This window comes from Equus przewalskii, chromosome 20 (genome assembly GCF_037783145.1).
Source record: "Equus przewalskii isolate Varuska chromosome 20, EquPr2, whole genome shotgun sequence".
NCBI lineage: Eukaryota > Metazoa > Chordata > Mammalia > Perissodactyla > Equidae > Equus > Equus przewalskii.
Genome location: NC_091850.1, coordinates 46178007 through 46205801, shown reverse-complemented (window position 1 = coordinate 46205801; position 27795 = coordinate 46178007). Strand labels below are relative to the sequence as shown.

At 39.7% G+C, this 27795-nt stretch overlaps 1 protein-coding gene across 2 annotated transcripts in view; it reads right to left on the bottom strand.

Moving 5' to 3' along the window:
• DNAH5 (dynein axonemal heavy chain 5) overlaps positions 1-27795 on the bottom strand; it is a 267264-nt gene that overhangs the window by 13739 nt on the left and 225730 nt on the right. For both annotated transcript variants that reach the window (XM_070587179.1, XM_070587178.1), the window contains exons 66-76: positions 24296-24539; positions 22961-23075; positions 22281-22471; positions 19465-19586; positions 17523-17672; positions 11867-12112; positions 8427-8646; positions 6507-6712; positions 5177-5380; positions 3139-3354; positions 1334-1546 (exon numbers count right to left, since the gene is read on the bottom strand). In XM_070587179.1, coding sequence (XP_070443280.1) covers positions 1334-1546; positions 3139-3354; positions 5177-5380; positions 6507-6712; positions 8427-8646; positions 11867-12112; positions 17523-17672; positions 19465-19586; positions 22281-22471; positions 22961-23075; positions 24296-24539 — 2127 coding nt within the window. The remainder of the gene's footprint in view (positions 1-1333; positions 1547-3138; positions 3355-5176; positions 5381-6506; positions 6713-8426; positions 8647-11866; positions 12113-17522; positions 17673-19464; positions 19587-22280; positions 22472-22960; positions 23076-24295; positions 24540-27795) is intronic.

The following is a 27795-nucleotide window of genomic DNA, read 5'->3' as shown; positions in this document are numbered from 1 at the left end:
TTGCAAGCGAGCCCCGCGGACACCTGGATTTTGAACTTCCCACCTCCAGAACTGTGAGACAATAAACTGCTATTGTGTAAGCCACCCAGCCTTGTGGTAGTTTGTCCCGCAGCCCCAAAAAACTAACGCATCTTCCATTGCACTTGCCTGGCGAATGCCCAGCAGGACACAACCTCCATCATTCCCCTTTCCCAGGCCTGCTCCCAGTCAGCTGAGGCCCACTGGAGGAAACTGCACAACTGTGCAGACCAGGTTCACTTTACATTCATAACTCCAGATTGCAAATTGGTGAATCCTGTGACATTTCTCTACCTGCATCTATCCCAGTTTCCTCATTCTTCTGAACCTTCGGGTATGGAAAGCATATGCATTTGCAAAGAGGAGTAGAAGTAAAAACCTTGAGAGCAGAGACATTCGGAGAGAGCCGTGAGGTCAGGACTTGCTGACTTCCTGCCGTGGGTGCAGAGTCAGCCCAGGTGATGGCTGTGGTCAGGCGGAATGGAAGGAAGCAAACGGCAGATCCAGATTTCTCAGGAAATACGGGATAGAAGCATAGCAACACCTCTGACCCTTTCCTCATGCCTTTTCTCCACCATAATTAATCTGAGCAATTTCACTCATGTCTCCCCACCAGATGTGCTTGCATACACCACACACGCACACTTAAATACAGCACAAAGAAAAGAATCTCATTTAGGTTCCATCCCCTCCAATACACAAGTTTTCCTACTTACAAAGACATTCGGGCATTTATTTTGCTTTTCCAAGTAGAAAATTATTTCTTAAAACCACATCTGTCATTTAGCACAATTACCAACAGGTAATCAGTAAGCGTACTGTTAAATTATTATCTTGTTATCTCGAGACATACTCACATATCTACAGGCAAAGCTAGGAAAAATGTTTCTCTTTGGTATGACTTTTGATATGTATGTGTGGCTAGGACATTCTCTTCTATAAAACTAACACCATGGGCTTTGAAGGCTAAGAGCTTGGGTTTAAATTCTGATTCCTGGGCTTCTTGGGTGTGTGATTTGGGAAAAGATTTAACCTCTCTCAACCTGAAGTTCCTCATTTGTAAAATAAGGGCAATAAAATGCAAGATTTAAATGAAATAATGCATGCAAACTGCCTACGAGAGCACCTGACATCTGGGAAATGCTAAATAATTTCCTTCCCTACTTAAATCTAAAAATAAAAGGCCATAAGAGGATTAGTCCCTAAGCAAAAGAAAATTTTTAAGTAAATTATCCTTGGATGCTTTCTACTTGCCAATTACAACTATTCATGACAACAAAGTGATTCGGCAGAATAAGAGCAGGCTTACACGTACTTTTTTCCACTGAGCAGGAATTCTGGCATCAAACATGCAATTCAACGCATCTCGTAGATTTTCACTCATGATGATGGTGCCATCGATAGCAAGTTTCAGTTCAGTCAGGGTGCTTCGGACCAGGGTGAGTACCCTCTGCATTCTGTCTATCTCCTGCCTGAGAAAAATGTTCATCGGCTGGAATGGCCCCATCTTCTGCAGCCTCTCTTTTACCTGCCGTGGAGACATTCAGCATGTGTCAAAAATTGGACAGTTACTAATGTTTACGCAACTGGTTCCCTAGGACTTTTGAAAAGTTCTGAAATTTTACAATTCCATAAATGATAAGCTTTTAATTTTTTTCACTGCCAGAACACAGAGAAGAAATAAAAAAGAAAACGTCTGTTAGATGACCAGCCAATTATTCATGCCATGTGGAAGAGAACAGCAGCCATTGATTCACAGAAGAACGTAAAATGCACAACCACAACCACACAGCCTTCCAAGGAGCAAATGCACTTACTGGGAAATATTCACATACTGCCTATCTGAGACTTGCAAACACACACATGGACACACACAAACAGACGTGTACATACACAAGCATTCTGCTGGCTGCCTCAAAAGACTAGACTTTGTTCTAAAAGCTTTCTATTTTTTCCATGAAAGCATCCATCCATTCATCCATCTACCCAGCCATCTGACCATTCATTTCCACCCTACAAGCATTAATTGAGAGTCCTCTATGGATCAGATATTGTGGTAGGGTGAGCTGCTTTATCCTAAGGCAACACTGACAAATTCAGCAAAAGGAGGGAGACGCTTCTAAACTCCATTACTTACCATATTTATTTATGTAATTATTTTTATTATATTTTTAGATATATTAATTGCATCATAAATATTTCAACCACTGCTAGACAAGAATGGCCTCTTTCCTGATATGATAATGAAAGGAGCTTATGAAAGCTGATAACAGTATTGATTTTCTCCAAGCAAGTGAGCAGAGTTTCTTCCCGGGGAAATAATTCCCTCAGCGATAGGTCCTTGAGTTCAGTCTGTAGGCCTAGCAGTCAAAATGACCTTCTTTGTGGAAAGTAATAGGATGCTAAAGAAAGAAAAGGCTGCAGGTTTCCTTTTGAAAATTAGGTGGAAAAGGGGCAACAGACAAAGAAACATGGTGGTCCTGTGACAAAAGTATCAGATGGTTAGTCCAGGTCATTTCTCAAGACTACAGCAAAAAAGTAAGCCACTTACTTTTGCTTTTATCAAAGGTTTAAAAATGTTATCAAGGTAAATCTTTTCACAGTACTTGCTAAAATGTCTAAAAAGTTAACTTTCGTAGTCATAAATTTCGCTTAAAAGTTACTCACATATTAAAAAGCCAAATCAATTTTCAAAACCTATAAGATGAAGAAACTGCAAAGAGTTAATGATATAAATATAGAGTCCCTGAAATTAAGAAGGCCTGAATTTTAAGGTATGCATTAAATTTCACAGCATTTTTTAAAATAATCAGGTACTTTACTCTAAGAATACATTACTTCCCTTTGAACGAATGACAATGTGAAGTACTTCAAGGGAAGTTCTAGAAAAGCAATCCCAACGCATCAGTGTACACTCCTGTCATTTATTTATGAATATTAACATTCTCATCAGGCTTCTTTATTATTTATATTTTGAAATGATTACATTTATAGATTCAAAAACTTCTTTTTCTGATTCTTCAGGAAGTGAATTTCAGAAAAATTCTTCTTTGCCCTCCCTCAGCCTCCCAACCACACAGACACACACACAGCTGACATTTTGTCAAGATTTCAACTCACTTCAAATGGACCATAGTCTGGGGGCAGCTTTTCCAGCATATCATCAGCCAGTCGGGCCACCACAGCCTCGCGGGTCTCGTCTCCTCCTCCAGAGCTGTCCTTGGGTTGGATGCCCAGGATGGTGTCTAGCACATCCTTAGCCAACTTGCTCTGGTAGGTGATGTCAGCATTGGGGTGTAGCCCGAACACCTCAGGGCTGTCATAGGTGGGCAAGCTCTGAACGACAAGCACCCTGCGTGAGTACAGACTACCGACACAAGCAGTTAAATGATATTGTCTTAAGAAATAAACGTTTTTATTAGGATAAGCATTTACATCATATGCCTTATTTGTGTCAGGCTACCATCCCAATAATTTCTCCAGAGAAGGATCAAAATTTGCCTCAAAAAAAAAAATTAACATCGAGAAACATTATACAGTTTCATAGCTCTTAAAAGTCTGAACCTCAAGCAAATTTAATCAAGGAAATACTGTCTTGTTTTATAATACATGACATGGAAAGGGAGCTGTGCATCAGTATATTGTATTCTGAAGATCTAATCGAACTCAAACCAGTTGTTTAAATAAATGTTGTATAACCAATGGTTACTATGTTGTTAAGATACCAGAAAATGACAGTTTTAACAATTATAGTCCAAATAAGGCTGCAGGTGGGAACTGTACACTCCCAGGGGAAAGACAGAGATTAGGAAAAGAGAAATATTGAGAAAGCAACAAAGTCAGAGACGAAAACAGACAGCAAGAGACAATCAGAAGCAGAACAAGTAGCCAAAAAACTACTTCGGCTATTTGAGAAAAAGAAAATTGACTACAATTCGACATATATTTCTTCATGTCAACTGTATCCTTAACTTTATTATTGTCTTATTCATATTTTTCCCCCTTTCTACTCCCTTATTTGATTCTTTTTTATATAATGTCTTCTTACAAGCTATCTCAACTTCATTGTGAAATGAGGTGTATAGAAATGAATATATGCACAGGCATACTTAAATTTATACCTTCATAGACATTTTTCTATTTAGTGCTAATGATTTAAAGACACACATAGTACCATTAAGACACATATATTTGTTGATTTGAATTAATAAAAGTGTAGAGGTGGTAATATACGATAAACTCATTACATTTATAAATCACAGAACCTCTAAATATACTGATAAATTTAGCCCTTTGGGGCTGTTATGCTTTACTTTGTTGACTCTAAGATAAATCTTAGATAGAGGCAAAAGAGATTGCTAACTAATGGTCTAATGAATTCAAGGTATAGAGACAGGAAATGTAGTTACCTTGAAACACAAATCAAATCTTTTCCCAAATTTCCTGGCAAAATCTTATCCCTTCTTAGAGCGGCACTTCTCAATTGGGGGTGATTTTGGTGATTTGGTGATGTCTGGAGACATATTTAGTTGTCACAACTGGGTGGTGGATGCTACTGACATCTAGTGGGCAGAGGCCAGGGACGCTGCTAACCATTCCACCCAGGACAGCCCCCCACCACAAGGAAGCATCCCGTCCTGAATGCCAATGGTGGTGAAGTTGAGAAAGCCGGTCTTACAGGAAGCTCTTACACAGAGCGGGTTCCTGAATATACTCATATGCTGCCCATTAGGCCAGGATTAAGGAACAGATGTCGCAGGACAAGGCAAGTGTTTTGACAAATAGAAGAGATTGGGTCTAGAAGCTGCCTTTGTCCTATTATCACAGGGAGCCGAAGCCTCACAGGTGGAGAGCTCCAGGGGATTTGTGTAGGTTCCCGAGTTCTAAATCTGCCCCATCTATCATCTCCCCAATGTTCCTCACTGAGGTACTAAAAAAGAAGGGAGGGAGCCCACACAAAACACACAGAAAACAAATATAAACATTTTAATCATTAGGTGAATATAAACATATGAAGAAAGCATCTATGGTGGGAGGTTCAATGTGCATCACCATTAAAATTTATTTTAAAAGAAGTATATGGAGTGTAAATAAATACCAGAAAGGTCAAATGGCTGCAGATATTGGCCCTATGCATAAAATTCTGAAGTTGACAAACCTGGATATAGTGAAGATAGTTATCCACGGTGCTGCATTTGGGAATACTATATCCTTGATAAAAGCTGAAATCTGGTCCAAACATATTTTCACTGAACCAAACCTTAGCGAACGTGTTCAATAATCTCTTATCGTAGTCGTCAGTGACTCTGCCTCCATATTGAATCTCTCCGATCATGTAGCGGACGGTGGTCCAGGAGACGCCCTGGGAAAGTTTATAATATAATTGTGTAGAACCAGCTACTGTCTCATACCCCTTTTCCCTGCCAAGTAACATCTATGTTCATTGTCAACAATGTCATTCATTCATTCATTCATCTATTCATTCTTCATCAGTTATGTGAAAAGTTCAGAAAGAAAATTAAAGAGGTAAACGCGAAGAGTACTCAGAGTTCATGGTCATGACTCAGCGTAGACTCCCTGATGCATTTCATATGTATTCACACTTTAATTTCAAAGGAAAAACATGTTTATTTTTTGAGAATATTGAGGCAGTTCTTTAAAAAGCACACATTCCAAAAGGAATGTAGGGGTTGGCCCCGTGGCTGAGTGGTTAAGTTCGCGCTCCACTGCAGGCAGCCCAGTGTTTCGTTGGTTCGAATCCTGGGCACGGACATGGCACTGCTTATCAAACCACGCTGAGGCAGCGTCCCACATGCCACAAGTAGAAGGACCCACAACAAAGAATATACAACTATGTACCGGGGGGCTTTGGGGAGAAAAAGGAAAAAGATAAAATCTTTAAAAAAAAAAAAGGAATCTAGACTCTCATTTTCATTTTTTAGGATTTTAAAAAACAAGTTTCCCCTCCCAGTCTCCCCAACCCCCAATAGACCCTTTCAGGTTGTCTCATATGTAATGTCAACATGACTTTGGGAAATAAAAAGATAATCAAAATTTGTCCAATTTTTACCTGAAATCAAGAGGCAAATATGACCCAAGTAGCTATGACTTAAAGATTATGACTTTGCAAGCACAGAAAATCATCACTCTTGGGCTGGCCCCGTGGCCAAGTGGTTGGGTTCGCGCACTCCGCAGCAGGCGGCCCGGTGTTTCGTTGGTTCGAATCCTGGGCGCGGACATGGCGCTGCTCATCAGACCACGCTGAGGCAGCGTCCCACATGCCACAACTGGAAGAACCCACAACGAAGAATACACAACTATGTACCGGGGGGCTTTGGGGAGAAAAAGGAAAAAATAAAATCTTTAAAAAAAAAAAAAAAAGAAAATCATCACTCTTACAGGATTTACCTCAAAGCTGGGCAGTCATGTTAGCTTGAAGACCCAAGCACACAATCACCAGAGGCACGAAGCAGCGCTCGCAACAGTACCTTTTTGACGTCCATGTCATCTAAGTGGTTTTGGATGAACTGCACAGTGGCACTGAAGTCAGCTTGATTAAATTCATAGGGGATGTTCCACCCCAGGGCACCAAACTTCCGCCTCTCCTGGACCGTGGAGTGCAGGAAAGCCACTGCGTACAGCATGGGCTTCCACTGGGCCCCGGTGCTCACATCCAGCAAGTCTTGGCTCACACCTGTCATGGTCAGTTGGGCGGAAAACTGTATCATCTCTCAAACATCTTTTTTTCTATTATCCTTATGTTATTATTTTGTAAATTCCTGATATTAAACTTCACCTACCTTGAATTATTTTTTCCAAATTCAAATGACAATTATAATTTAACTTTTGGGTGTCCAGGGGCATTTTTTCTCTCTGAAAACTCTGCAAAGAGCTTTGGGGGGTGTGGGCTGGCTAACATGGGTCAAGTTATTGCCAATCTAACAAGATAGCATGGGGATAAAAATAGAGGTGGAAGAGTGATGGCAATAAATAAATACTACTACTATATAATACTATGGTAATAATAATAATATATGTAATATTTATATATATAATACAATTATTATTACTATTTGGGGCATGTACTCAGGTTACAATGGGCTTCTATATACATCACTAATAATATGGTGTACATAGAAGCCCATTGCAGCCTGAGTATATGCCCCAAATAATTATGATTATTATACATGCATATATTATATTGTATATATATTATTATATATCTTTTCATTTGGTAATTTTTTTAACTGCCATTATCCTTCCACATCTATTTTATCCCCAAATTACCTTGTAGATTGGCAGGAATTTGAGCTTTGTTAGCAACTCCAAAATAAATCTCTTTGTAGATTTTTCAGATTGATAATGTAATGATTATTATATTCATTCTTATTATTAAATACATTATTATTAAAGAATAAAATTTGATTAAATAAATAAACATTATTAAAATTTATTCCAATTGTCCTAGATAGATTTTTTTTTCCCTATTTTACATATGAGAACATTGAAACTGGTTGCTTGAGTGACCAGCCCCCAAGAGAACAAAGCATTTGTTCAGGAAGGACCAGGATCAAGATTTCTGACTCTGAGGTCCATGCTCTTTTCATGACCATGAGTCCCAACAGGAAGCCATGAAGCAGAGGAAGCAAAGGCAAGGAGAATATCTCAGTTCAGGTTGTAATTTGCGGGGCGTTTTGATCTGGTTTTGTTGCTACTGTTTGACTTCTAATTTAGCTAACATCCTAACATATGGCTTCACTAAATGAAAGCAGACCATTATTTTAATTTAGCCTCTTCTCTTGGAAGAGGCTACTGCCCAACTTTAGGTATGGAGCACGGAGACCATAAATGACAAAATTGTCAATTTTATTTTTTTATGCTGAGGAAGATTCGCCCTGAGCTAACATCTATTGCCAATCTTCCTTTCTTTCGCTAAGGAGGATTCTCCCTAAGCTAACATCTGTCACCAATCTTCCTCTATTTTGTATGTGGGCTGCCACCGCATGGCCACTGATGAGTGGTGTAGGTCCACACCCAGGAACCAAACCTGGGCTGCCAAAGCTGAATGCACTGAACTTAACCACTAGGTTACTAGGGCTGGCGCCCAAATTATCAATTTTAGATGTTAACATAAAAAGGCAGGTGTCTAGTGAAGAACAACGTAGGCCAAAATAGAGCAATATTGGGGAAACGGGAAAATATCAGGTGGGAAATCCAAGCTCTGATGCCCTAACACTGCCAGAACATATTCCACAGGGAGCGTGACCAAGCAGGCTATCCCCTCCGATCATGTTATAATAGTACTATGTGCTACAACTGTATCCCAGCTAATTCTGTTTTTATAATTTATTTAAGAAAACAATTTAAGTACAAGAATCCCATAGACTTGGAAGTATTCCTTAACTCACCACCATATGTCCTTTTCAGTCCTGCTCGGAGGCCCTGTGGAGGCTCATTGGCAAATTTAATGGACATCTGAAGGAGTGTAATGGGAAACTGCTTATGAACCTCGGTGGTCATCCATAGCCGGAAAGCATTGTGGACAGTCTCAGTTTCTACAATTACATCCATTAGCTCATCCATGAAATCCAGCCCCAGGTGGCAGTTCTGCAGAAGGGCCCATCCTCCCTAAGTCAACAATAGTAAATGGAAATTAGGCTATTTTGTGCTTCGTCCAGAGATTTCAATTAGTATGTTCTTTAGAAATTAAGTAATTAAAATTTAATAGAAAAACAATAATCTCTTTAAATTAATCTAGGTCAAATCTAAGGATAAAATAATGTTTAATTGACATAAGATATATTTTTTTCTTGTTCCATGTATTTTTCCCTCAGTATACTATCACAGCAATTGTAGCAATCATATATGGTAGGAGTCATGAAAATAACTCCTTGAAAAGTTTTCACTTGAAAGTGAAACATAAAATGAGATAACAACACTTTCAAGTAAAGATGGTTGATTAGCTCAGCTCCCTCACCAAACTCCATGAAAACTACAGCAAAGGGACTTTTTTAAAAGCATGAACTCTTAAGGACAAAAACAGTGAGGGTGAAAACAACAACAATAACATTTAAAACGGACTCAAGAAAACTGAATTCTCAAGTGGCATTTGGGGAAAAGTGAGATGTAACTGATTTATACACATAACTCCCAAAACACTCAAGAACAGGTGACAAGAGGTCCCCCTGCAGGTAGGGTAAGAAGACGGGCTAACGCAAGACCCAGACCCACAACAGGTTCCTGCCTCCCCTAACGGAGGATGGAAAGCTGATTTTCTGTAGAAGGCAAAACAGACAGGGTTTAGAGATATCGGTACATTAAGGGTATAAGAATCTCACTGAAACCAGGTAAAACAAAGTTTACCTTATGAATTTTGAGACCTATTCCTACCCTTCTCCCACCAAGTTTCCAGAATACTGGCAGCAGGGTATATACCCTCTAGAATGTGGAAGAACCCTCTCTGAGGAATATGACCACTCTAAGAACAAGAGTCTAAGGAAACAACAAGCCGTATCTTCCCTATAAAGTACTATATAAGCATACGTTTCCTCCTATAAAGCAACACAAGCAAAATCTTAAGTCACGCAATAATAAATTACCCAATATCTAATCTATAGAATATTTTTGCTAAAATCATCTACAATATCCAGATCATAATCTTGAATTCTTTTCTTGGCTCTGTAACTTTGGATCATTTAGATTTCACTCGTGCAGCCTGAGTTAATTCTCTTTTTATGAAACTAAGTGCCATAACGAAAATCTTTAATAGACCTACAGATAAAACTGATCATTTTGGAATTTCACATATTCCCTTATATTTTCCTCAGAAGTACAGAGCCCTGCTGAATAAATAAATTATCTAATTTTTGTCCTTTGAAAAATGTAATTGATACTGTCCAAAGTTCAAAACAAAATAAATTAAATATAAAACACAACAGCAACAAGGCTTTAGTTGCTCTCCTGCATCCAGGACACAGACGAGTCCCGAGCTAGGTTTCGTAGGTAAGAACTTTGATCTTCAGTCTTCGCCAACAGAATCCTGCAGCCAAGGCCGTTCTCTGGTACTGCCGCATTCTGTATTAAATGTTTTGTGCTCTTCTTACTGAGTAGATCATCTATTTTGCTATTCTTGGGTAGCTGGCTCATTCTGTCATATTGTCTCAAATCTTTCTTACAAAACTCTTAAAAAACTATTGCCTCTGACAAGTTATAAGCATGCTAATAATAGCAAAGACTTTTTTTTTCTTGAAATAAAACTACTAAACAGAAAACGCAAATAAACCGAAGGCTAACAATACTCCATTTAACTTCTAATCTAGTTGCCTGAAACTGTAATTCTCAGTTACACAACTATTTATTTTAAAGTCAAGTTAAATAAGTGCCCTATTAATGTTAGGGGTTTTGTTCTAAGTACAGTAATAGACAGAGGGAGGGACAGAGGAAGTAAAGAGCAGGGAGGGGCCGGGATGGAAGTCCACCAATCCCTCCTGTTGAACCAGACCTGGGATTCTTAAATATAGATGTATTTTTCCATCTCTCGACACAATGCAATCCCACTCCTTCCTCCCAACTGCACAGAGTAAGTGCATCAGACACAGCATGGCACATGGGAGGGGGCCCCTCCCTTTCACTAAAGCTGAGGGCAGGGAACAGCTTGGGGATAGAAGAGCCTAAGGCAAATATACAGGTTCTGGAACACAGTGGAATCAGTTCTAGACCAGAGAAAAGGGACCAGGAGGTCACACAGTGAGAAGGTTCTAGATTTGGCAGCCAGGACCTAAAACCCGGAGGTTTCAGGTTGGGCTAGCCATTGAGGGTTGGAGGGATGAGGAGCAGTGAGTTCTGTCCTCAGCAGGGGGATCCCATGGAGGGCACAGAAGGAGTCTTGCAATACGGGGGAAAGCTCAGACTCAGGAAAGAAGTAAGGTCCAGTCCAGACAAGGCCAGAAAGGCATCTAGACCAAGACTGCGTGTTCTCCAGCAGGAATGAGAAGCCAAGTGGTTCTGCCACCTTGCTTGGCCAGAGTGAGGAGGAAAAAGGGAGCACAGGTGAAGGGATCCTCCAGACAGAGCCAGACACCCCAGAAAAAGCTAGATCAAAGTGAACACATGAGTGCCCTCTCCTGGAGCCTGAGTTCTGGAGTTGAAATGGAGGGCTGTCTATATTCAATTAACTTGAGTTCATGAAAATGCCCCACCTCCGGCTTTAATTGTCCCTAACAGAGACACCTCCTGGTTTCCAGCCCTTAGAGGCCCCCAGGCCAGGCCTGAGCACGACATGCTTTCCATGCTGTAGAATTTACAAACCACAAAGGGCTCTAGGAGCCCCAACCTGAAAGGTGACAGGTCAGGTTTCCTAAAACCTCTGGCACCACTTCAGGGTAATCACAGATTCCTGGCTTCTGGGACACGGGCCAGGCCTGGGGGACTCCAGGGCACAAATTATGCATTCTGGAACCCAAGAAAGGCATGGCATTGTGGATTCTGGAGTGCTGGATATTTCAAGAATGGAGCTGAAGTGGCTGGAGTATTTGGCCGAGGGGGTGGGGCTGTGAAACCCACAGAGGGTTTGGGATCTGGAGTGGGGGTTAGCATTATTAAAACTGGTTGGGAAATAAGATGTTCTGGTTGGGTAAGTTTTCCATAAGTCAAGGCTCAGCACAAAAAGTTTTAAATTGTATCTGTTTTTCCATCAAAATTTTCTAATAGACACCATACTTTTCCCTATTTAGTAAATGGCATGCAGTATGTAAATTTAAACTCAATGATTCATGAGTTCTTTGCTGCATTGCTATTCCATAACCTGTAAAATCAACAACACAACAGAAAAGTAGACATTTGGCCTCACGTTTGCCATGGTCTGCTGCAAGAGCTTGCGAGCGTGGACTTCCTGGCCCTGGCCCATGGACACATAACGGGTTTCTATTTTTAATCTCTTCCCCAAGGCGATGATGGAATCTGTGGGGTCTGAGCCCATGGACAGGAGACAGATGAGTGGTGTCCGTGGATCAGATTCCTCCCACGTCTTTTCCAAGTCCAGGATAACCCCTTCTGCATAGTTTTCTCCCATGGAGTCCGTGATGTACTTGCGGGCCTGCCAAAAACAGTACATGCATCACTAAAACTAGTTCCAGCTCCTTCACAGATATAATGCAGTGTGCTTTCCAAAATTCAATTTTATAGATTATCTCAATGATGTCCACAGTAGCCTGCCAGGGAACTAGGGCAGAGACTTTTCTTCTTTTTTGAATCCCTGTTCTATGGATGGGGAGGCTGTGTGACTTGCCAACACACAATCATACAGTTCAAAGACCAGAAGCCAAGTTGGCTGACTCTTCGTCTAGGACCCAGAACAATACACTGGCTGCTTCCTACTGGGAATAAAAAGTAAAAATATTAGGAAACTCTATTATTTACGATGCGTTAAGGGAAAGAGATACGCATTCAAATAATCAAGGAAGCAGGACATGCCTGGGATTCAATGGGCACTTACCAAATAAATAATTACTGAATGACCACTTATTGAATGAAATTTATTGGATATTTAATGAGTGAATTAATTAATTTATTAAAGATTTAATCCATAATCTTTCTCCTAACCATTATCACCATCCCTTCCCATTTTTGGCTTATCTCCTTTACTGTTAATTTTTTTTTGTTTTTTGCTTAAATCCATGCTCACAATATCACAGATTTTGTCAAGTATATTATCAACTACATAAAAATATTTCTAATAACAACACAGTCCTTTTTTCAAACAAGGTAAAAGAATTATTTTTCAACAAATGACCCTTGGTGTATATTCTCCCACTGGCAAATAATTGGATTCCTGCAAAAAAAAAGTTCTTCCTATTCTGATAATATTCTCCACCCTAAGAGGGTCAAACCCAAGTTTCTCTCCTCAGTGGGATTCCCCAGAAGAGTCATTCTCACATAACAAGCAGAGCCCAGCTGCAGGGGCAACATGACCTGTAATCTTTCCAAGGGCTGGGTAGGTGAGCCTCCCCACTGCCATTCCTAGGGAAACACAAAACAGCTTTAGGCAGGACCGATTTCCCTTAAATCAGAGAGGCTTCCGATAGACCTGCACCAAAGAGGAGGTGGAGCTGGTTAAACTGTTTTCTTTGACTGAAAAACATCCAGAATTTGACTTCAGTCAGTCAGACAGGCTTTTCCTCCATTTTGGATATCTAATTATGTTCTATACATCCTCAAAGTTATTGCCATACCCCTACATAAGAGAATCTTCCAGCTTACCTCTTTATCTCCTCTCATACCTTGGTAAGAGGGGAAATGGGTGCCAGCTGTCTACACTGTCGAATGCCCAGAATGTTTCTACTTCCTGATTCCTTCTGGTTTGTGGACACTCCCCAAACAAGCTTTATCATCTACATCACAGGGTAAAGGATCTCTTTTAAAAGCAGTCTGCCATGAAATACCCATCTTCCCCATAAGAATGCAAAGATAAAGATGAGCATTCCCGGGGCCAGCCCGGTGGCGCAGCGGTTAAGTGCACACGTTCCGCTTTGGCGGCCCAGGGTTTACTGGTTCAGATCCCAGGTGCGGACATGGCACTGCATGGCAAGCCATGCTGTATTAGGCATCCCACATATGACGCAGAGGAAGATGGGCATGGATGTTAGCTCAGGGCCAGTCTTCCTCAGAAAAAAGAGGAGGATCAGCAGATGTTAGCTCAGGGCTAATCTTCCTTGAAAAAAAAAAAAAAAAGATGAGCATTCCCATTCCATAAACCCATAGTAGGTAATTCGGAATGGGCTGGGCCATTTTGCTCTGGGGTCCCTTCTCCTTCTGTTCAAGTCATAATCCCTCCCTATAATGTCCAGCCACCATATCAATGGAAGGTTCAGAGACATGTCAATTTGGTAGAGTGCATGGGTTTTCCTGCCTTGGTAATTATCTCTAGACTACTTTAGGGAAAAGCACCCCAGCTATCTTTCCATAGGTCCAAGCAGTGGCAGTTGGGGCCCCGGTTGGCAGGGTTTGGCCAGCGGCAATGAAGTAACCAACCCGTGCCTGGGCCCCTCACTCATGGAGATGATCGTCCATTCCTCCATTCTTCTTCTTCACTGGCTTCAGCGCTTGGGAGAAGTTCTGAGGAGGTGGACTTCAGTCCAGTTGAATTTGGAGCATAGGTTGCCATTTGTCTTTGTATCTCTCAAGATTTTCTCTAGATTGCCCAGATCCAGTATCAAATTGTCTAACCTGAGTATTAAATGCCTGCACGTTTTTCTGCAGGCTTCTGACAGGTATTTTAAAAGTCTGCCTGACATGTTCTTTGGCTTCTCTCGAAGTCTACTCTATGTACAGATTCAGTTACAGTCACTGAGGCAGCGTGCTTTGTGATCAAGAAGTACATCAAAGGCTGGATGCTCAGGCATTCTACAAGTTTCATTCTCAGCCATGGGTTCTTGCCATCACTGCAGGATCTCTACAATGTACCTCATCAAGATCCAGGTGCTTTCTACCCTGGGATGGTGAGGAGATCAAAATGGCCAACTTAGCCATAGCATTCTGCATTGACCCAATACGGACACTACCATCCATGTTATGAGCTAACATGCTCTGTTGTATACATCAAGGGCCAAATAGTAAATATTGTATGCTTTACTGGCCATATAATCTCTGTAGCAACAACTCAACTCTACCATTGTAGCACAAAAGCAACCATAGATAGTCCATAAACAAATGAGCATGGCTATGTTGCAACAACACTTTATAGTCACTGAAATTTGAATGTTATATAATTTTCACATATCACAAAATATTATTCTTCTTGTGACTTTTTTCAGGAATTTAAAAATATGGAAACCCTTCTTAGCTCACCAGCTGTACACGTACAGCTAATAGACCAAATTTTGTTAGTAAGCCCTAGTTTGCCAATCCATGTAACAGACTATGCAGAAGTCTATTTTGCTATTAATGGAAATTATAACTGAAGATCTTTTCTGGGGATGAAATTCCTGTTCCTAGGAAAGAGACATTCTCAAATAGGGTAACAATCATTTGTTTAAATTGGGTCCAAGTTTAAGGGTTGCAATGAGTCTGAGGGACAAAAACATATTATGTAAGGCTATTCAGCAATTCCAGATAAGCCTGCAATATAGTAGGCATTGATTTGAAACCACAGTATATGTAAGCCAGAAAGAGTGCATTTCTTCATTTTATTAAACTTAAACTCCAATCCAACACCGTGCACTATCCCACTGGACCAGCAGGACAATAATTTCAGGCATTACTGGATCCCCCAATCCCAGATAATTCCCTTCATGCCACGGGTATGAACCTTGGGCCATGACCTTCTCCTCTGTCCCAGGCAGTGTACCAGGTTTTAGGGGCAGAGCAGTGAACACATGAGCCCAGCCTTGGGATCTCCCCAGGATTAGACATACACTGAGCGAGTAATAGCAAACAAACTAGTTTTAGGACTTTACAGCTTACAGGGTGAGATGCAAGCACAAAATAGATTATTCTTGCAGCAATAAATCAGGGAAGCTCCCTCATGAAAGAAGCATTTAAGGCGACTCTGGGATGATAAGTGGGATTTATCTAGACAAAGAGGACAGCTAGGGAAGTCAGAGTGGTGAGCATTTCATGCAGAGAGCACATATGCTGAGACTTTGAAGTACAAAAGAGCAAATCACCAAGTGGGGACAGAAGGATGTCCAGTATAACTCACGTAAGATCCCGGTGTGGGCCACCCAGGCTTCCACACAGCCTGCTGATCTATAAAGAAAGCTAACACCTCCCTGGCATGAATGGAAATAGAGTACCACATTTTCACAGGTTACTCTTCACACAACCCTGGAAAACATTTTTGTCCCAAAACTTGGTCCCAATGAAACAGGCTCAATCTTCGTCAGGGAAAAAATTGAACAAATAAACCTCTTCACCTGTTCTGACTTCTCTTTGTTGAGTATGTTTGAGACACAAATGTGTATGTAGCATGAGACACCCTCTGACAGTGTGTCATTCTTGCAGATGAAGGTCCCCTGATGCAGACAGTCAAGCTCAGCCAAAATACTGAAAATCAGCCTGACACTGACTATGGGGAATGGAGATTGAAAGTGGCAGCATTGTAGACCTTCTAATATGCTTCCCAAGAAGGCATTTGGTTGAAAATCACAAAAGGAATCTAAAGCGAGAATAAGAACTTTAGAGGAAAGAACATTTTTCTAGAGGGGCCTTCTAGACTTTAAGACTTGGGTGTTATCATAAGGGCCACAGGAAGCCATTTAGGGAGTGGCATAATCATATTTTCATTTCTTCTAGAATTTACAGGACAGAAGAGGGGGCAAGAATTAACTACAAGAGACCAGTTAGGAAGCCATGGCTGTCATCAGTCTACAGACAACACAAACCAGGATGAAGATGACAAAGTTACAAAGGTATAGGGGAGACTCAGATTTCAACACTGAACCAAATAAAGTGTTATAGGGAAAAAAATAAAAAGGAGAGAGAGAGAAAGAGAGAGAGAAAGAAAGAAAAATGAAACTACATGAACCTTCTACAGTGCCGTTAAATAAGGCAACTGTTTGACAATTCATTTGGGCAGAATAAAAGTAATGAAATTGAAAAGAAAAACTGAAGGAAGGGTGATCTCAGTGCCCTGAGCTGCAAAACTCATTTTTCTTTTCTCAGTAAATCACTGTATCTAGTTGTTTTCATGGTTCCACAGTACCTAAGCGGTCTTGGAGGTGGTTACTCCATACATTTTTAACATTCCCTCTGGAGAGTGAAGGGGAAAACTTCCTCCATCCTATTATAAACCAGCCTATTGTTACTCTGTGGCTTACTTGGAGAAGTCCTTAAAGAACCAACTCAGGCTGAATACTAGAGTTAAATTTTTAATTGTGAAGGTAAGACTCTACACGTCTTTTTGGTGGGTAAATTTCCATGATGGTAGGCCAACAGATTAAAAGTCTTTGAAAAGATGTATCTTCTGGAGGCAGGATTTACATTTCAACCATATGTAAAATTCAAAGCATTTGAGGCCAATCTACTTTCTTGCATCAAGGGTCGTGACATGTTCTGGGGAAATGACTATGGGTTTGGGAATGCTACGCTTCCCTCTAGTCTATCTCTCTTCTTAGTACCTTCTCATTCTTCCTATGAAGGAAACATTATTTTACTACTAGCAAAATGGAACAGCCATGTCATTTTTGAGTTAATATAAAAATGATATAGAACAACACATTACCTTTATGTTATACCTATATGCCCACCTTAAAAACACGGTTTTCTTAATAACTTTTGTTGCACCACTTAGACCAAAGAAGAATTATTAAATCACTTAGCCCAAAAGTACACCTCGGCACATTTATTTTTTCTCTACTTTTTCATCTTTCGTATTTGTATTGCTAGAAAATTACATAGAAGCCTACAGGAAAATTTTCATTGGGATTAACATTTAAATATTTCTTTAAATTTAAAAGAAAATTCCCCTTTAAAATAGTCTTCCATGTTTTCTAACATGATCTTTTTACCTGGGCAATGGTTCTGTCAGGACACCAGGATCTAATAAGGAGAAGACGCCGAAAGCAGTCAAGAGATTTATCACAGGCATTCGGAAGCGGCTCCTCCTCAGGGTGTTCCTTATCAAACCAAATTTTCCACATTTTCTCATTTCTCGATATCTGAAAATACCAGGGGGTAAGAAATATGTCATACCACAGAAAAATCTTTCAGTAATAGTTCACAGATATTTTTCATCAAACCTTCTGACCATTCCAGACGTGTGTGAATGATATCCTTTGACTTTTTTTATATTTTACATTCTAGTGCCAAAAAGTTCGAGGGTTTAAAATCAAATGTGATTTGCTCTAAAGTCAGTCTTTATTAACACTAGCCTACAGCTAGCTTTCAAAGTAGGGAGCGTCCTCGGGTGTTTAATTTCTTCTATGCCTTTGTGATAACAAATTTATAAAGAATAAAGAAGTCAATGGAAACTCCTCTTCATTATTTTAAGGAAATCTGATTTGCTCCGTGAAATTTCTCCCATGATCAGGAACCAAATCTCATTCGCTTATATGTCCTCATTCCCAGGACCGCTCTTAGAATCAAAAAAACACATTTAATACATGCTTATTATTGAATGAAGCTTTTTGGTCAATATTCTATTCATCTGGAGTAATTTGAAATATACCACTTAATATCATCATCAAATGAATAATCAGACACTTCCTTCCTTCAGGCAGTTGATAAAGGAAAAGAACACAGACTGTTACTCTTTGGAACTTAAAAAATCAAAGAGAGACAAGCATTGCACAGGCAAGCATCTCAAAAGCACAGAACAAGCAAATAATGTCTGCAGATAAATACAATCATGTTCTCTGGTACACTCCTTTTGATTAAAGCCCCAAGCATATTTCTTGAGGTCTAATCAAAGTCAAAATCATTCAGGTTCATACTTAGAAAGTATAATGTAAGAATTAAAAATAATAACCTCTTTCAATCATGAAAGATACATAATGTGGAGGGATTATAGGCATAATATATAATCTCCAGGAAATAGCAATATCAATAACAGATAATAGTCTGGGAAAAGAAGAATAAGCCAGAGTGCATTAAAATCTTCCAAATGAAAGTTATTTAACCCAAAAGAATGGTTTGCACTCTAATTACACGGTAATCACCAACTGTAAGCCAAAACATAAAAATATAGCAGAATTTAAGCTTCTGGTCAACTTAAACTGGGAAGTCAAGAACCAGTCTTAGCACACTTTCTGGTCTAAAGAAAGCCTTCAACTTGTAGCTGAATAAGGCCACCTTGTTGTCAATGTGACTTCTCTCTGGTCATTTGATTTTCAAGAAATTGCCTCCTGGCTTGTTCCAGTGCAACTCTGTATACCCAACTTCCATGATCCCAACATATACACAATTCATCGGGAACTGACTAATTATGAAAGCATAATAACTTCTAGAGAGAAAAGTCCAAGTGTTTGCATTAGATTCATACCCCGACGCCAACTAAGACAGTATAATAGGAGGAGCAGGAGAGGAAGGAGAGAGAGGAACAAGAGGCAAGAAAGGATATTTAGCATTGAAAGGCAGGCTGTTCGTATTTCTTTTCATTTAATCTCTAGAAAGAAGGCAATAACTCTTAAGTGCATCTAATGATTTACCCTAGTCGACTCTATCAGTTTTTCCACTTGTGGATCTCCAATTGGTGATACTGACATACGGCCCAGGACAGCCCTAGTTAAACTTCCTGGGCAAATAATTTCTTCCCTCAAGACTGGTCTGTAATGGGTGGAGTATGCTTTATCAGAGTGTGAGCGAGCTGTGAGGAAGGTCACGTACAGCTAATACCATTTTAAGAGTGACAATATTAAGAAGTCTCTCTCTTTCACAAATATCGCAGCTAGTGATAAATCAGAAAGCTTCTCACAGTGATATTATCATAAGTTTACTCAAAGCACAAGTTACCTGATCGAGGACATCTGAAAACTGTCTAAGTTTGCTGAGTTCCACCAAGTTCAGCCAGGTCATGTCTAGGATCCACTTAGATGGTTTAGGAGGACAAGCTTTAAGGTCCAACGAGGCACCACCTTTCAAATTAATCACATAAAGTTGTTAGATTTTTCTTTATATACTGTGAAACATATTATTTGTAAAAACTTTTGCTTAAACTATTTTAATTTCAATTATTTTACTACCTTGACATTTATTCAGCTCAGAAATACAAATCAGAGTGATGAACAAGCTTTAAAATTTAGTAAAGGAATAAATGATTTTAGCAAAACACATTTAAGAATCAGTAATATAGGTTTGGAACCTGGGAGATGCTAGATTCTGTCCTAGCTCCACCTGGCTTGGGTCTGCGACGAGCTAGCTTATCTGTCTGAGCCTATTTCCAAACATGTAAAATGGGAATAGTGAAGCCTGGGTGTCATGATGATGACTGCATGACAGAAAATATATGTGTAAAGCACACAAAACAGGATCAAGAACATAGACGAGGGTCAGTAAACGAGCACTTATTGTCAATATTAAGATGTGCCCAATGTTGGCACAAGCTCATTTTAAGGAGAGATTTATCTAGAAATGTTAGTAGCACTACATGTGCCTGAAGGGTTCTCTTCTATAAATCAGTATATTATTTACATCCATTTTGCGCACACCCCAAGTGTCCTGTGCTATATCACTTACATTTGGTCAATCTAACCACGGCAAAGATTCCACTAGGTACTGACTCCTATCCTTTTGCTGATGATTTACCTAAGTTCACATAAGTCATATAACTCTCACAGCACCATAATATAAATGACACCTTAAAAATGTTATTGTTACCCACCTCAGAAAACCTAAATATGTGAATTATCACATTTTAAGTCAAAGAAAGAGTTAGCAAGTCATCTATAGGATAAAATATACCGTTTAATAAATAACATCTATTAAAGTGTTCCAGGGAAAATATTCTCTGAGTATAATTCTTTAAAGGATATAACCAATCCATTGGGCTACTTTTAAAATCCTCTTTTGAACAGAATAGGTCATAAACAAATAATAGTCAAGATATTTATTGAGCCAATTTCTACCTTATCCAGGCACCATGGATCCCATTAAATTGCTATCTTTTGCCAAATCCATCTTGGTATATTTCCAACAAGGTAAGTGTGGCCTTGAAGCCATTTCAATGAAAATATTAGCTCATAAAATCAAAACAGATTGTTTTAATGCCATAGAGAAGCTAACGACCTAAGGACAATGGCATTGTGTTGAAAAATGTCACCCCAATTTCCTTGGAGACTGTCCATTTTCCAACAAATTGAAAAGAATAAGGTAGTCACCAGAGATTTAGGGAGAAGCTATTTATGGAACGGAAAGGGTGTTCCTTGCAGCCAAAGCATCATTCATTGTTTACTAGAGGGTAACTCTGTCATGACTATCTTGCCTGCTTTAAACGTGCACAATGGGCCACAAAGAATGGTTGTAATGGCAGCAGGCATATTCCCAGATAATGTGGCACCAGATTAGAGGGACTCCTGATAAACAGCTGGGATGGGAATAATTCAACATAAATTCCCAAGATGATTGAAAATTATGCCAGTCACTTCACTCCTCAAACCCTTGCTTTGGGAAAAAGTGGGTTTGAATTTTCATCATAATACTTTGTAAAAATGATATGTGCTTATAAAGAAAGATTTATACAAGTTATATCACATAGTCAAAGTGTCATAGCTAAGGCGGACCTAGAAAGTCATCTAGGCTGATTTTTTCACATCTTAGAGATGAGTAAATTAAAAGACCAGTATCAAAACATTGTGATTATCTAAATTAACATTTTCAAACAAGATTTTAAATTCTGTACGAGGGAGCTAATGTTATTGAGTAGTTCTCACCAACATAACTAGCAAAGGGCAATCTTACAACGTAAGTGTGTTCCAAGTTTCCTCTGAAAGTATTATAAATAGCTGTTGAATGCCAAAGGCCCGCCAATAACCCGTCCAAGCTACATGAGCCTCAGACTAATCTGAAATAAACCAAAATACTAAAAATAATATGACAATGTCTATCATTTGCTGAGCATATATTCTATGTGTCAGGGTTTACATAAAATTGGGTGAATTCTCAATAACCCTATTGTGTAGATTTAACTATCCTTGTTTTATAGATAAGAAAACTGTAGTTTGAAAAGGTTAAATAACCTGCTCGAGACTACTCATCAATTAAGAGGCAAAGCCAACATTTTCACTCGAATCTTCCTAACTATAAATCCCATGATTGTTATCATCACGCCAAACTGTAACAAGCTTAAGTATTCCAACCAAACCTGGACGCTATGGTTAATGTCATTTCTTTCAACACTCTTCTTCTAAATGTCCCCAGGGTCATTGTCCCCTGCTCACCTGTCCATCTCTCAGGCAGGCCCACCCCATCAGAGATCCCACTAAACATCCTATTTAAAATCTGAAACTTCCCCCACTTCACAGAGCCTGTAACGCCCCACCTCCCTCATCCCACTTTGTCACTTCCATAGTGATTACTAGTTTCTCACAACTACATAATTTACTTATTATTTTATTATGTGTCCCAAGTGCCTATTCTGTTCCCCAGCACACAGTAGGTTCTCAATAAATATTCATTCAATAAATGAACAAATACAATATCTCATGTAAACGCAGTCTTCAACGAAATGCAAGGAAACTGTTATAGCCAGAAGAAAAAAAATGCTACACGGGACCTTCACAATAACTCCTACATCTGCACCTGTGTACAATACTTTCGATTGTTTTATTGACCTTTGATAAGGGTGAGAAACTCTTCATGCTTGACTCGGTTCCTCTGGATGTCGATCTTAAGGGTAAGCAGCAAGGTGAACAGGAATTTGTGCTCTTCATACAACCCCCGGGCAGTGTATTTATAAACCTCATAGGTCATGTGCTCGATGATATTAGCAATCCTCTTGCTTGTTATTGGGCTCTTGACAGACCTGGAGGAGAGAACATTTACATCAGGCTTATCTCACTGCCCTTTTCAACTGTCCATAAAAACGACATCTTTAACAGAGAATAAGCAACTTTGGAGCACCAGTTCTATTTTTTACACATCAAGAGTAAGCCTCCTAAATCTAAAATAACAAGCATTCTCTCAACATGAAATAGCATAGCAGGATCCTCAATGTTGTCTAAATCAATTTTACCTGCAGGGCATTATCACTCAAAACGTTTTGGGGATTTTCTTGTTTAACAGAAACACATCAAAGCAAAGGAATCAATCAATGGATGAATATTTGGGAGAGCTTTCTCTCAGCATAAAATGACAAATGAGAATGATTTGTTAAACACTGGTAATTACACTAATCTTAGATTTTAAGAAAAAAAGACTTTTAGTAGCAAAGAGAAAGGAATTTATAAGCATAATGTCATCATTCTAGCCCACAGATACAGAATTCAGCTCAGCTTCCTGAGTTGAGACATACCTGGCTAAGGAAAGGTCAAACAAGCCGAGAAACTGGCGGAGCGAAGTCTGGTACATCTCATTAACCAAGCGCATCTCGGTGATGAGAAAGTAGAGGATGCTGCCCCGGGTAGCCACTAAAAGACAAAGAGCAAGGTTGCACGCGCTACGAGGGTGGAAAATAAACGACCCATGCACAGATCAGCACAAACTCTAAACGAAAACAAGTTTTATTTTTATACCTTCTCAATAACTATCTACCACCATGGAGTCTAGAGAAATGCTCATGTATATATACTCAATTCTTACTTAGAAGCTTTGGGTAAGTAGTCTGCTATTTGTGTTTATCAAATGGGTACTTTTCATTTCAGAATCTCTAGATCTCTTATAAATATATTTTACTGGTTTTCTTATAATAAAGGTAGAAAAGACAACCGAAGGGATAGCAAAGAGTGTAACACCCAACAAATTGCATAGACATTGTAAGAATTTCACTCTTAAGCTCCATGAAGAAGCCCTGACTAACCTTGGCCTCAAGTTGGCAAAACAAGGCATCACAAAGATGATACTCCTGACTCTCCACCAGCAGATGATATTGTTTCAGTTATTTTTCAAGGAGGAACAATAAATCACTAAAGGAAATTGAATTTTCTCAGCAGGTTCCTCTTGTAACCAATGAACACCATCAATTTGCAAATTGGTGGATAAGACTGAAGAGTTCCCATGAGACCAGACAACCACCTTCCTAATACAAAGACTACAAATAAAAGACTGGCTCATTATTACTAAATGATAAACTAGTGAACAGCCCACAACTGTTGCACTCATTCCTCAGATTTCACTTATTTTTTATTTTTTTATTTTTTTGGTGAGGAAGATTGTCCCTTTGCTAACATCTGTGCCAACCTTCCTCTATTTTTGGTATGTGGGACACCGCCACAGCACAGCTTGATGAGTGGTGTGTAGGTCTGCACCTTGGATCTGAACCAGTGAACCCTGGGCCGCCAAAGTGGAGTGCACACACTTAACCACTAAGCCACCAGGCCAGCCCCAGATTTCACTCATTTGTAGTCGGATTTTCTTTAGAAATTCTCCCTCTTTAATTTCTAGTTTAAAAATAAGTTCATAGGAACCTTAAAGGATTTGCCAGCTGTAATGAATTATAAGCACCTAGAAAGTTTACACCATTATAAAATTTTTTCATCCCAATGTTACTGAATATTTCCCAAAGGAAACATAAATGGCCACCCCACTTTGCACAGTCATTTGCATAACATCCTTGCTTCTTTTAATTTCTCCAAATCTCATTTCTTTCTCTCATTTTCCTGTGACATTTGTCTTTCATTACCAAACTCACCAGGTCTATATTCCTCCCGGGCTGAGTTAATTTGAATTTCTGTCTCGGCCGAAATTTCCAGCTTCTGTGTCACCTCCTCAGCTGTCTTTTTTGTGTTACTCAGCACAACAATGAGACTCTCGTCTTCCACCAGGGACCCCTGGGTACTCGTCAGACGGTAAAGCAAATTATCTTCTAGCTCCTTCATCCTTCTTTTGTTTGCAGTTACATCTTCCATAAGACGAGTTCTTTCTTTCTCCAATTCCTGTTAATTTGCATAAATATATTTTCTTCCTTAATTAACAACTATTGTTTGATCATTCCTTAAAAAGTTAACCTACAGGTCTCCTCTCAAGTTCCTGGACTGTACTGCAGGAAATACGGAAATCAAAATAAGAGGAGAATTGATGGAGGAAGGAATTGGTGGCAAGCAGTATGAAACTGGCTAAAAATATTACCAATATCCCTTTTATCATCTATTTATTTCTGAAAGTCAAATCATTTTAAGTGACTTTTGTGATTATATTTAAGCTTGTTTTGAAGGTTAAAAATATTTGAAAGCATATTGAAATGTATTTGAAGCCCAATACATATGGCTTAGATTAAATACACTTCTGTTTAGTTTCTTGTTTAAAAGAGCTGTGTGCTTTGAATGAGATTATTCGCAACTTGCTGGTTGAAATAGTACCAATTCTGTGAAAAGTAACTGTCCAAAAAGTTAGGCAGGCAATCTGTGCTGCTGTTGCAGGTACATTTAAATTAAAAAGTCATCTTGGCTTGAAAAGGTGCTGATCAGTCCAAGAGAAGTGAAGTCCTGTATCTGTCCTCAAGGACCTTTATAGACAGCCGGGAAGAGAATGGCTTTGGAAGATTATTGCCCCTATTGGTTATTTCTTCCTCTTGGTAGTTTGGAGAGAGAGAGACAGTAGAAGAGAAGGAAAGAAAAGACAGGGCTGGTGAAGATGGAGGAAGGAGGAAATAGCCATGACACTAAACATGCCAGAGTAAGCATGAGGCCAGAGGCTGGAGACAACAGAGAAGACACGCTTCTGGCACCAAGTCAAGTTGTACATGACAGTCAAATTGTGTTAGGAGAGGTTCTAACTTTGAAGTTAATACAAGAATCAAAAATGGAAAGGACAATGAGTAAATAACATTTAAAAATTTGAAAAGAAAGATATCCATTAGCAAGTTTGTCTGAAAGCCTTTTTAAATAGTGTCCATGGACAAAGTACCTACACTTAGCTGCACTAATAAAGTAATGTACATTTTGGTTTAAATACATTACACAAAAACTAGAGTTAGCAGGTGACTTGAACAATAAAATCACAATTGTTGGCAGTTCTGGTTGTGACTCAGTGCAGCCACCTGGGCATGTGGTACCAAGCTCAAATTTCTAGAGCAGCTTCAGAAAGGTAAATGTTCAGTTGGGTATTCTGGGTATGGCACAGTAGGTTTTGTAGCTTCTACTCCCTACTGACAGAACTAGGAATCTAAAGTTATGCATGATGAATCATATGAAATCATATAAAACATAATGGGACTACTCATTAGTTACATAATTAATTAGGTGACTTACCTTTGTTCTGATCCTGAACTCACACAAACATCAAGGGAAGGGAGAGGCCACATGTAGTCAAAACTGCCACTGTTAATCATTACTCAAGTTATTTCTCTTTAGTGCTTAATACATTTATCCACATTAGTAATTTCTTTTTGAATATGTGAAACTTATCCCCATAACTACTCCACAAATTATGTCTTGTTTTAAACACTAATCAATGTGCTGATAGCTCCCAAACTCATATCTCAGCTCTTCATCAGCTCTGGTCATACATCCTTCCAATGTCTCCAAGTGAACATATAAGAGATGCCTCCTACTAGCACCATTAGCAAAATGCAACTTCTGATCTGATCCCTGCAAACCTGATCCCCCAAGCCTTCCCCATCCCAGCAAAGGGTAACCCCATACTTCCAACTGCTCAGGCCAAAACTTTGGACCTCTTCTTCACAGCTTTCTTTTTCTCAAACTCCACATCCCATTCATCACCAAATCCTATCATGTCTACTTCAGAAATAGAGTCATAATCCAATCATTTCTCACCACCTCCACTTATTCAATACCCTGGTCCAAGGTACCATCACCTCTCCTTTAAATTACAGGATCCAAACAGGTCCCTTGCCTCCACCCTTACTCCCCACAGTCTATTCCCAACCCAGCAGTGAGAATGATGCTTTGAAACACCCCTCCTCTCTCAAAACCCTCCGAGGACTAACAATCCCACTCAGAGTAAAAGCTAAGACTCTTCCCAAGGCCTGTGAGGCTCCTTCTTCATTTTGCTCTAGGCACACACGGTCTTCCCTAAATCAGTGGTTTTTCAATAATCTGGAGCAGGCCACGGGAATTTGCACTTCTAACATAGTCCCAGTTGATACAGTGTTGCTACTCCTATTCTGGGTACCACACTTGGAGACACTGCCTTGAACACATCAAGTCCTCTCCTGCCTCAGAGCCTTTGCACTGGCTGTTGTTCTGTCAGGCCTGTTCTTCTCCCAAATAACTCCCTCCCTCCTCTCCTTCAAAACTTCCTCAAATGGTACCCTCTGAGCGAGGCCCACTTTGACCACACTCTTTAAAATCCCAGCCCACTACCTGATCCCCTCGCTCTCCCTCCTCACTCACTCTATGTCTTTTTTTTTAACAGCATTTACCACTTTCTAACATAACATACGACTTACTTATTAGTTCTGCTCCAAGGGTTTTTTGGTTCATTGATACACTCTCCAATTCTTAGTATAATGCCTGGTACATAGTAGACTTTCAACTAATATTGTAGAGTGAATGATTAAATGCTATACCTATTTCAATCTGTTAAACTGAAACTCATAGTGTACTAGAAAATCTAGTCATGTCTTAGGGCCAGAAATAGACATTAAAATTCTCACTCTGTCCTGAAAACCATGAAGTTAAAAAGAAAGCTGTGGTAACAAAATTGCAGGAAGGCAAAGAGCAAAGGCCGCTGGCCTCTGCCGCGTGTTCCAGCCAGTCAATCACACTGGTTGAAGAGTAATGGTGGTTAGAAGGCTATCAGGCTCCCAACCCATGCTCTGAGCACAGTGACTCAGGGCCGGAGACATTCTAGAGAAGAAAAATTCCCTCTTTAACAAAACAAGGGGCCGGCTCCGTGGCCGAGTGGTTAAGTTCCCGCGCTCTGCTCTGGCGGCCCAGGGTTCAGATCCTGGGCGCCGACATGGTGCCGCTCATGGCAGTGCTCGTCAGGCCACGTTGAGGTGGCATGCCACATCCCACAACTAGGAGGACCTGCAACTAAAAATATGCAACTATGTACAGGGAGGCGGGGTATGGGAAGATAAAGCAGAAAAGAAAAAAAAAAAAGATTGGCAACAGTTGTTAGCTCAGGTGTCAATCTTTTAGAAAAAAAAAAAGAAAACAAAAGCTCAGGACGTCGTCAATTCTTAACTACTTGGGATACAGCAACTCAAGCAAAACCCGCTTTTCT